The sequence below is a fragment of the Nicotiana attenuata genome, chromosome 7 (genome assembly GCF_001879085.1).
Source record: "Nicotiana attenuata strain UT chromosome 7, NIATTr2, whole genome shotgun sequence".
NCBI classification, from domain to species: domain Eukaryota; kingdom Viridiplantae; phylum Streptophyta; class Magnoliopsida; order Solanales; family Solanaceae; genus Nicotiana; species Nicotiana attenuata.
This window is the reverse complement of record NC_031995.1, coordinates 113,985,711-113,998,007: the sequence shown is the minus strand read 5'-3', so window position 1 is coordinate 113,998,007 and position 12,297 is coordinate 113,985,711. Positions and strand designations below refer to the sequence as shown.

General features: G+C 31.6%; 1 protein-coding gene across 2 annotated transcripts; it reads right to left on the bottom strand.

Annotated features, from left to right (window-relative positions):
- Positions 4,882–6,437, bottom strand: LOC109230636 (protein LITTLE ZIPPER 4-like). Of its 2 annotated transcripts, none has more exons than XM_019396092.1 (2): positions 6,357–6,437; positions 4,882–5,366 (listed from the first exon to the last, which is right to left on the bottom strand). In XM_019396092.1, the coding sequence occupies exon 2, from the start codon at positions 5,361–5,363 to the stop codon at positions 5,118–5,120; it is 246 nt and encodes an 81-aa protein (XP_019251637.1). In that variant the 5' UTR covers positions 5,364–5,366; positions 6,357–6,437; the 3' UTR covers positions 4,882–5,117. The 2 variants fall into 2 exon arrangements, with proteins under 2 accessions (XP_019251637.1, XP_019251638.1); XM_019396093.1 differs by lacking the exon at positions 6,357–6,437 and adding an exon at positions 5,532–5,683.

Here is a 12,297-nt window from a genome sequence, read left to right as displayed (position 1 = left end):
GTAGATTCACTTCCGCAAAAAAGAAACGTATATTTCTCCTAACTAGTATTTACGGGCTAAATACTACAGATAAAAACAAATGAAAAAGAAGTAGGACACTAAAGACCAGTAATAGAACATAAACGAAGAATAATGATTATACAATCAGATTTCTCTATAACAGTATCCTTATATAACAACACTTTATTATAAAAGCTAAGTTTATTCGGAACCAAATGTCATGTTATATTATAATATATGTTCTCTGTAACAGCAACTAACTATAACATTAAAAATATCCGGAACAAACGCGACTGTTATAGAGAGGTTTGACTATATTGAAAAATTTTTGGAGAGGAGAAGGGGGAGGACATGTTGAAGTGATGGAGAAATACGTACTTAATTTCAAACTTGACTTTTTCTAACAAGAAGTCCCATACCAATGAAAATCCATTCAACAAAATAATCAATGAGTATTCATAAATTGAAAGAAGAAAAAAAAGTTTTCCCTCATAATTATTAGGTGTATGCGTGTAAGACTATTATTATAAATGTGTAGATTTCATTTCTTGATGTTTTTGAAAGGATGTTTTTGGAAGAAAAACAAATGATGTCTTTTAGATATAGGTTCTGATGACCAAGATCTTCAAAAGGATATTCTCATCAACCAAAGATGACCTAAGTCTTTCTCAGATATAAAATATTATGATATTAAATAAGAAAAAAATAAATAATAAAAGGAGTGAAGAAATAAGAAACTGAAATTGACATCATTTCTGAGTGATGGGAATGCATTTATATAATTTATTGGAAGATTTTGGCAGCTTGTTATAAGGACATTTTTTACAGTAATCATAGCCTATATGAGGCTTCTGTCTTTAGCTTCTATGGTTTGACTTGTGTTCAAAAAATTTGTTATTATTTGGGATTTTATTGAAGTGACATGCAAACCCTAGATATTCAGATTATGATGAAGAAGAAGATCAACATAATTTGAAATCTCTTGGATAAGAAATGAAGAAAATTGACTATGGGATATGATGGCCAAAATTTTAATCATTTCCTTTGGTTGCAATTTTTTTTTTTTTTTTTTTTTTTGTGATATTCTTACCAAGGGGATGAGGAAAGTGTGGAGTAAGGGAAAAAAGTAAGGGAATTGTTAAATGAAAATTGAATTATGGCACTTCTAGACTGCAAAGTAGAAATTTTCTCACAAAATTTCCTTAAAAAAAAATAAAAACACTCTTGGTGGTTGTTATGCGGAGTAATTTTATTATTGGAATTTTTTTTGGATAAGAAATGAAGAAAATTGACTATGGGATATAAAAGGACAGCCCGATGCATAAGGTATACCGCGTGCACGCAGGTTTCGGGGAAGGGTCGCACCCAAGGAGTGTGATGTAGACAGCCTACCCTAATGCAAGGATTAGTGGCTGCTTACAGAACTCGAACTCGTGACCCATAGATTACACGAAGACAACTTTACCGTTCATTTGGTTGCATATGTATATTTTTAAGCGAACCAAACTCTCACCTAGGGGAAGGGGATGAGGGAAGTATAGAGTAACGAAAAAGTGAAGGGAATGGTTAAATGAAAATTGAATTAATTATCTCTAGAGTGCAAAGTAGAAATTCTCTCACAATTTCCACACAAAAATCTTGGTTTTATATGCAGAGTAACTTTATTGTACCTCAAAACAAGTGACTTTATTAAGTAATTTGGTCAATATGAATGACTATTTAAGAAATTAACTCTAAAACTAGTGCTTAGTTTTTCTTCGAATTAAAGATTAAGAAGTTATCTGCAACAACCCTGCAAAGATCCAATATATATTTTTTGGTTTCCCACCCGATATCCAGTACCTACATTGAGATCTGATTAAATTTGAATTTATATCGGAAAATTCCATATTGGGGTAAAGCGACCGAAAAATCTCTTGCTCATTCCCTTCTTGAGCATTTCTAGAGAATTAAATAACTTTTCTTTTTACTAAACTACTCTTTATTTTTCACGTATTTTGTATTACTTAAAAGTTATATTGGACCATCTTTGGAACATGTGTTCTTAAATCAATAAGAGAAAATTACCACACGCAAAAAAAAATATCAATAAGAGAAATATAAAAAAAGGAAAAAGCTGCGCACGTATTAGAACACATGGAGCTCTTTGTTTAATTATACCTAGTGACAATATTTAGTGCATTGCAGATTTATAATGCACAATAAATTAGTTTTATTAACCTTACTCCACATATCATAATAATATTTGCGGAACCACGATGAATTCAACTCTCACACGTAGTCGGCAGAGGGGGAAGGGAAGCGCTACCTATCAAAGATAACTCCATACTTAAAACTCGAACTCAAAATTTTTAACTAAGGATAGTAGAATACCTCTCGACTCACAACAAAAGTAATTTAAGTTGTACTATTTATTTTTGATTTTTCACACGGCGTCCGGTATCTCGCATTGGGAATCCGACTAGATCTGAGTTTGCACCGAAAAGTCTTACATCAGGAAGTAAAGTGCTCCCTAACTTTTGTTTTTGGTTTTCCATCCGGTGCTTGGCATCTTGCATTGAGACTAGGTTAAATATGGATTCGCATCGGGAAGTCCCACATTAGGGGTAAAACGCTCTCTATCGGAGCGACTTCATACCCAGGACTCGAACCAAACCTCTGATTAAGAATAAAGTAGTACTTACCACTCAACAACACCCGTGTTGGTATCTAAGTTGTTCTATTTGAATAACCTATGATGTGTACTAGTTTTGAGGATGGTCAACCTGAGGTGGATGGCATCAGCAAATGACAAGACGCCACGTCATATCCAAAAAGGGTTTGAAGATATGGTGGGGTCCTACTTACTAATAGTAAGAACGTAAGTACTAAAATCCTCATTGACTTTATAACATATTTAAATCTTTTCTATGACGTTTCCTCTGATTGGATTTCCCCTCACTGAATCCCTTTGATTTGCCTATTTTTCTTATTTTTTCCATTAAAAATTTCATCCATCATCCGAATAACCAGTAATAAGGAAAAAAATCAACTTTGTCATTAGAGGTTTTATACCTTTTTATAAGAGAAAGAGAGAGAAGAGTAATATTTTGCGATAAACGAAAAATAAAAAAAACAGCCTGGTGTACTAAGTTTCCGCTATGTGCAGGGTTCGTGGAAGAGCCTGACCACAAGGATCTATTGTGCGCAACCTTACCATACATTTCTGCAAGAGGCTGTTTCTACTGCTCGAATCTGTGTCCCCCTGGTCACATGACAACAACTTTACTAGTTACTCAAGGCTCCCTTCAAAACCAAAAATGTTATCGAAAAATGTTAGTAGTATAGGCTTGAGATCAGGGTATCATCAGTTGAGGATTCGGGACTCGAATGTTCCGAAAACTGCCTTCCGTACTAGACTCAAAAATTTCCTTTATATTTATTTTATTGCGTGTGACCTCAAACTAAACTACTTTTTCCAGCAAAGATCTATTAAAGAGATTAAAGTGTTAGAAACTAAAATAACATCACCTAAATACCTGACTTGATATTAAAGTTACATCAATTAAGTCCTCTCCTATTTGTTTTTATTTTGAACTGGATAAATTAATCCATCCAATCTTTTCTGCTAGATTTTGTACGTTATATCCATCAGCAAAAAATTGAGAAACTTATTTGAAGTTTCAGAATTGTTATGAGGTTATATATGCAACGAAATTATTAAATCACTGAAGCATTTACTTGGTCCAAATTAAAGGCTATTAATGCAATATCCCTAAATAATGAAGTTGGATCTAGCACTCTAAATTTCCCTAGTATAAGTACTACTTATTATGCTAAATTTGGAACATATTCCCAAATAATCTTGTATGGAAAAACAGAGCAAAAACATGTAATATATTTTGTTTAAAAGACTATTCTTTTTAATTTTTTTAATTAAATTGGGAGGAGGTAATGTCAAGGGTATATTACGTTTTTGATGGGTTTTAAAATTTATTTACCATACATTAAAAATCGGAGCTAAAATTTTCTTTTTCTTTTTATTACAACCTTATGTCAAATCTATCAGCCTATCAAGTAGTTTAGAAGAGTAAAGAGGTGTTTTCAAAGATCTACAGGCCAAAAATCTGTTATAATTTTTCTTTAATTAATAGCTTTGTTTGGATTAACCTATTAGATACACATTTAGAAAAAAAGTCGACAATTTAGGAAAAGATACTTCATTAACTACAAATAAATGGATTATTATAAAACAACACTCTTATGGTAACTAGTAAAAGAAGATTGGTAACATAATACTCCCCCGTCTCAATATTTTCTGTGTTGTTTCTCTTTTACACGCCTCTTAAGAAATATTAAATAAGGAAGGAATTAAGATTATTTTACCTTTATTTATGTCTTAAAATAAAAAATTTCTTTATTGAATAATTATTCTATTTATGTCTTATCTCCATCTTCAAAAATACTTACTAAGAGTAGAAAAGGAAAAAATTAATTAATTTTATCTTGAACTTCTAAAATGACAAATAATTTGAGACAGCTATTTTTAGTAATAATATGAAACGCAATAGTATCTAAAAGACAGCTAGCCAAGAAAGGCAAATTACTTACTAATTATATACTAGTTCATTGTAGTTCTATTTCAAGTAAATTACGCAAAAGACACTGTTGTGACACAGAAAAGATTACATTATTTTTCTATCAACTCATGCTACATTACTTAATTTAGTATATTTTAACTTTCCAAAAAACATAAATAAATCAATAAATAAACAAGGAAAGTTAAAGAGAGAAATATATAAAGGATGCATATATTTCTTTGTAGCTGATAGATTTGATTACAACTTCTGAGCTCCAAAATAGAACTACCCTATCCAACCCCCCACCCACCCCCCCACCCCCCAATACTAAAAAAAACAAAATATGTAAACAGAAAAATATATATTCCTTCCTCCTCCTACCTATTCTACTACTACATATAACTAAAACTGCAAAAGATCAACATCCATAACTTCCAACTATTTGACTACTACTATAATAATACTACTAATATTTAATATTTAACACCCCAAAAAAAAAACCATAATACTAGTAGTTCAATGACTAGGTGGGACCCATGATAATATTTAATTTATTTTTTATTTTTTGTTGGATTTTGAAGCAGATTTGGAGGAAGAACAATTGGTGAGATTAAGATCAGGAATATTGTTGTTGTTTTTTCCTCCACTAGAACCAGCACCATTTGCTTTTGAAAGCCTATGCTTAAGTTCATTCAAAAGTTGTTGATTTTCTTGATTCAGAAGCTCAGCTTTTTTCCTTAGCCTCTCATTTTCAGCCATTATGTACACATTTTGTAAGTATAGCTTTGAGTTGAGTCTGTCCATTTCCTGAAAAAAAAAAATATTATTTGATATTTATCATAATCTAAACAATGCAGCTATGACATTATGAAATAACAAATAAATAAATGAAATGATGAAAAAAGGGAGGAAACTAAAGGAAATGATGAGATGCAGAGGGGAAATGCAGTGTAATTAATGGAATTGCCTAACCTTTGTATGGTAGGGAAAGTAGGGGAAATCATTACAATTCAGAGAGGGCAAGTGGGGATGAAGAAAACATAGAACATGTAGTGTTGATAGTACAACTAATATAATGCTGAAAATTTCTTATTAAAAAATTAAGTAATGTTACTAAAAACAAAGCAAATAGAATAAGAAAAATCTTCAAATCTTCACACTTTCAAGAATTGGTTCCTTTTTATTGTCCTCATCTGGAAGACAAGAATAAAGTCTAGAGAGCAAGACAAACTTCTTATTTACACACACAGAAAAGAATTATTGGAAATCAAGAAAAGGTAGAGAAGAAAAAAGGAAATTTGTAATATTCCCAAGTTGAACATGCATGAAATTGATCAAGATTACATAGAGGGAGAGGAAAAACCTTGCAAATTTTCAAAAAAGTGAATATAACAAATATTCCTAGGTTAACAATTTTTTCAAGTAAAGGAACATTCTTTTTTCATTTACAACCTATGTACCTAAGACATAAAAATATGGGAGTATCTAAGAAGTAACTAATTTCATTCTCACAAAAGAAAAAGAAAGAAATAGAGAAGAAAAGAGACTCATAAAACCTTTGAGAATATTAGTTTGTAGGAGAAGACAAAAGGAATAAACAAAAGAAAGTTCTAAACTTTAAAAATGCAGCAATGCAAAAAGCTTTTGTCTATCTTTGTTGGTGAAATATAAGAAAAACAATGAGACAAACAAAGAGTGTTGTGTTGTGTGTGTGTGTGTGTTTGTGTGTGTGTGTGGGTGGGGGTGGGTGGGGGTGGGGGGGGGGTTGTTGTTCTTTATCTTTTCAAAAAAGATTACCTTTCGTAGGACTTGGTTAGTTATAGAACAAGAAGAAGAAGAACAACTAGTTCTTGGGCAGTAAAAATTGTAGACAAATATTGGAGTGAAACAAAAGGGAGTAGCAAGTCAATATATATAGTGGCAAAAGTAGGAGAGAGAGTGAGAGAGGAAAAGAGAGAGAGAGAGAGATAAATCTTTATGGGGTTTGTTTCTCTGCACAATAATCATGCATGTGTAAGCATGGAAGGCGGCTTGTGTATAATTGTAATCTATAGGAAGCAAAGGACAAAGGCCTTAACCCCGACGCTGATTCAGGATTTTAAGTTTATGGGTTTTTATAATAATATTAAGTCAATAGACAATAATAATCGGACCATCAAACCAACGAATTAGATTCTGAACTAAATATTCTTATATATTTAACAAAATTTTCAATATAAATACAAAATTTAGACAAAAATTACTGAATTTACGTGAAGCTGTAACTTTTGCACTAGATCAGCCCTAATTTAACCTCCTCCTCCTCTTCTTCTATTCTACTATGATAATGATGATTATAGTGTTTTTTGATGGCGTCATGTGAATGATGGTTTTTTTTTTTGGCAGTAAAGGGTATTTATGTCTTTGTAAGAAGGTAAACTAAGGGTAGTTTTGTCATTTTGTATAGAGATTTGGGCCTTAAGTTGGGGTATTTTGGGTAATTCATGAGTTTGTCCAATGATGGTAGGGGCTTGGTCTTCCAAAGATTCGCAATGATGTTTTGGATTGGTTCGAACCAAGGCAGCTAGCCCATCATCACGTCCACACCCCCACCCCCCTCTTGCCCACCCACCACACCTAATCGTAATTGGTAAAAATTTACTCGTATCGGTATTTACATCAAATCGATAAATGCAAGATATAACTCTATTTTGCCGAAATTATATTTATATATATATATATATATATATATATATATATATATATATATATATATATATATATATATATATATATATATATATATATATATATNACTATGCCTTATAAAAAGGACAATGCGGTCGCTGCAAATATAATCCGGTTTACAAGTCCGGAGTCGAATCCCACAGAGAACTAAGGTTTAGCTATAGTTGTTCACTATCACCAAGAAGACAAGCTTGAACAATTCCTAACTTATAGATATTAAGATTCTTCTGTTTAACTAATTAACTAACAAATTAAAATAGTAAATTAACAACTAACGATACTGAGGGTTAGAGAAAAGATTAAGGAGGTCTAGAGTTATGATTTCCCCAATTGTCGGAATCCTTCCCGCTATGTCTTCTATAATTTCGCCTAAGTATTCTCTACCGATCATGAGCACTCTTATTACCGTAAATCTCTCCCGAGTAATTACGACAATTTACTAGACGCACTCTCCCGAGCTACGCTAGCTGGCTTTTAATACAGCTCACTTCAGATCGCACCCAAGGCTTTGTTATCCCTAATCCCACCTTTAAACCCTCGGTTATTGATCCCTCATATACTCTGGGAGTGGTGTTGTTCAACAATTACCTAAATATGCACTCTCTCCCGAGTTATGCATACTAAATAGGCACAGCTAATTGAGAGCTCTTCAACCAACCAGAATATAAACGTAGTTGAACAAATAGAGAAAAGCTATGGCTCAATTATATAAAAACATAACAAGAATTCATCCTACAACAGGTTCTATCAAAACTCTAGATAACAAATTAGCTATTCATAATAGTATGTACAATACTAAAAGTCATAACCAACAATGAAAAATAGGAAGAGGAAGGAAAAACTGGTAGAAGAATTCTCCGCCTTGCTCCCAATGTGTTCTTGCCTCCTTAGGTCGAATCTATGTCCAAAATATGTCCCCCGAACACGATCCCGGCTTAATTCCTTGAGCTTTTACTCAGACTTCAAAGCTTCAAATCACTTAAATTCATTCCATAACATCTATATAGCTCGGAATCACACCTACAAGGCACAAAAAACACAATTAGTGCAAAACACTAGCGATTAAAGAGCAAACTCAATTAAAGTGCAGTAAATTCGAGTGTAATAAGCGACTAAAAAATGCAATTATAGCCTACCATCAATATTAACTTGAGATTGTTGTAGAGACTAGAGATTTATAAGGGTCTGCCTTTGATTTTTACTTTTTAGTTTTTTACTGCTTAGATTATGTTACTTGATTTGATGTAAATATCGTACGGATAAGTATTTATTATCCTAAATTATGAGTTTTTCATATGGTTTGTGAAACTAAAATCTTGTTTCTCTTCTATGTTTATCCTTTTGCTTAATCCTTCTTTTGTCCTCTTTATAGAAATTCCTTAGAAATTTTCTTGGATTGACTAATTTGCCCATTTGAGAATTGTTAAGTCTCGAGTATTTCTCTAGACCATCACTTATTTTGTTTTTTATATTACAGTTAGTGTTATTGAGGGGTAAATTTGTATTATTGAACCGTCATTATTATTATTATTATTATTATTATTATTATTATTATTATTTTACTTCTGAGCCGTGTCAATAGCGATTATCAACTATAGGAACCAATTTTTGCCCTTTCAAATTCGAATTGGCTATTACATAATAGTATTTTGTTTTTTACTTAGGTAATGCTAATAATAATCATAATTATTTCTGCCAAGTATCATAAGGTAAGCATTCTTTTTGCCATATTAAGTGTGAATAATTTGAAAATAATAATTAGAGGTTTTTACAGATGGACTAACCTCATGGGTTATGAGTGCATTAACGTGAAAGATGATAGCCATAAGCTCTTGACATGTAATTAATGTTTTTTTTAATGGAAGTATTGTATTTTTTTCTCATTCATGTTAATGTTGTGGTTGTATATTAATTTGTAAAATCCTAAGGTTTTTTCTCGTGATTTTCTCTGAAATTCCCCCCTATTTCGCTTTGATTAATCATCAAGTTGCATATTAATTATGATATTGTTTCATTTTTCTAGGCAATATAATTTAACTATCAATGAACACTCTATTTGTCAAAAACAAAATAAATTATTACCCATTTTTCTTGAAATATCTTAAAGCCGCTAAAAAAATTTACCTAACATAATCACAAAAAGAAGGGGATTTTTTTTTTTTTATTAATACAAGTTTTCTATAGATTAATTTGAGTGAATTCTATAATTTCCGGCTTAATTTTTGTAATTGAGGACGTATTGTCAGCTTATATTTTAAAAAATTACTGCATTCGTTTAGTGTAGAAAATTTTGGTTATTTTATTGATCTTCTAAATTCTGATGGCATGTCAGCACATATTCGATTTTCTTAAAATGCATTATGTTGGAAAATCAATAAATCTAGAAAAAACATTAGTTTTGCATTTGATTAATGCAGTAAAAACGATACTACTAGAAAATGTAGATAAAATAAACAGTAGATTATATTAAATAAATAACAAGATCAATTTGACATGCCATCTAGGGTAACTTTACAATTGGTTGTCACAAAAAAAGAAGAAAAAGAAAACATATTATTAATAAATAATCGAATGTTTTCCTTTTACCCTTTTGTCCATTTATATATTATACTTTGTAAGCTTTGTTCTATTTTATTTTTTAATTTCTTGTGAAATAGTGAACTTTTATGACGAGGAATGTCGCCTGATTTACAACTGCTAATTGAAATTTAGTTACAGTTTCAAAAGTAACGAAAATTTAGTCACTTTTACATGTGAAAATAAAATTTGAACAAAAATATCCTTAAAATCCTGAAAAATTCCAGCATAATTTGCTGGAATTCGAACTATTTACATATGAGATTTCAACATAATGTGCTTGAATTCATAATATGTTGGAGTTCCAACATAATATGCGGGAAGTTTATACGCAAGAGTTTCATAATCGAACATATTATGCTAAAACTTTTCCTGTTTCAGTTAGGGTATTTTTGTTCAAATTTTATCTTTGCTTTAAATAGTGGCTACTTTTCAAAATTTAGTAAACACGGACTATTTTGTAATAACCACCCGTAAAAATGGCTATGACATGTCATTTTGACATATTTTACCCATAAATAAATACATCAAGGAGTAAACAAAAAATTTCCTAAATTCAAAATGATTGTTACCAGCAAAATACCAAATTAACCAAAGGGGAAAAAATGGAAAATTCCCTAACGTGCATAAAAGGGTAATCACTAGTTAGCCAAAACGTTTTTTTCTGTGTGTGTATGTGTGTGTTTTCTTTTTCTTAAAAAATCATAAAGCCGCTAAAATTTTTTTACCTAAGAGAATCATAAAAAGAAGGAGGTGTTATGAAACAATAAAGAAGAAGAATATTGCAAGGAAAAGTAGGGAGAGAGAATTCTTATTTATTTTGGGATGAATTACAATAGAATAGAACCCTCTATTTATAGGGAGTGGGTGACTTAGCCACCAAGCAATGAACCCTAGAATCTCTCTAAATATAGACATTCACCATAAATAAAATTCTATTTATAACACTCCCCCTTGAATGTCTATTCAACAGATAATGTGCCTCGTTAAAACCTTAACTAAAATAAAACCCAGTGTGAAAAAAATTCTAGAGAAGGAAAAAGAGTACACATATCTAACAATACGCCTTTTGGTTGCCTCGTTAAAAACCTTGCAAGGAAAACCCAGTGGGACAAAACCTTGTAAGGGAAAAAGAGTACAATGCGTATTAACTCCCCCAGATGAGAACATCAATTCACATCATTGAGCCTTCGCATCCCAATCTTGTGCACTAGCTTCTTGAAGGTTGACGTTGGCAAAGATTTGGTGAATAAATCCGCCATATTAACTCCAATGAATATGTTGCACCTTGAAAATCATCATTCTTGATAGAGATGGATTATCTTCATATGATCTTGTTGTAACCGTCAGTTCAATATCTTCACATAGAGGTGAAAACTCTTGGTATCATATTATCATGCCTATAGTTATAGCAAGATATATTTGTGCACAAATTGCACTGAGGAAGTAGTACTTCAAGATCAAGAATTGTATATGCTTCAAGCGATTTAAATCCTTCAAGGATTGTCATATAAGTCATACAATAGACTTTAGATGCATATCAAGTTTTCATGTCATGCTAGACATACAAGATATCGAAAACTGATTGCACATACCATTGACTTTATACTTTCAAGTATTTGAACCACATGTTCAAACTACATGTCCAAAACCACATGTCTTTCATATGAAACCAATTCTATTCAAATTGTTTCTCCAGACTTAAGATCCTCATATATATTTAGCGCTATTATAGATGTCGTCGACAAACATTTTATATCGGTTCCAACCTCCTTATTTTTCATAAAGACATAACATAGAGATCTCTTCATTCATATATTCAGGTACCTGAATCTCTCATGAGATTTTATGAAGTGTTATTCATGTGATCTTCTAGATCACTCGCCTCCTTTATTATGATCATTTAGATCATTTGCTCATCTTCTTTATCAAGAAGTTTATTTGAAACCGACTTGTCTATACGCTTCAAGCGTACCATAGACTTTGTCCTTCTAGGACTTAATAGGAGCATTTGCAATGAGAATATAGTTACTTTCTTTGGGTCAGCAAATGCGTCTGGCATGCTTTGCAATATATTGCAACTGAATTATCCTTTTATGAACTTCAAGTTCATATTATCTTATTCGAGGATCTAGATGTACCAGTGATAATTCATTCCACGTAACCTTTTCTCAACTGTTTATCATGTCTCCCCCTCATGTTAGAAAAACTAACTTGTTTTCTCAACTTTGAGAACCCATCTTTGTGCGTTATGGTGTTAATCAAAATATACACCGCACATCAATAATGATAAGATGAAATTATTTGGTTCCTAACCATGAACCACTTGTGAGGGGAGAAATTAAATATACTTTCGTATATAACGTATATCAAACTGATATATAAAACTTTGTTACTCATAAGCAATTGTTTAGCTATTAAGTGTAGGCACTAC

Excerpts from the sequence above, each read along its gene's own strand:
- LOC109230636 (XM_019396092.1), bottom strand. The coding sequence starts at position 5,363 with ATGGACAGACTCAACTCAAAGCTATACTTACAAAATGTGTACATAATG.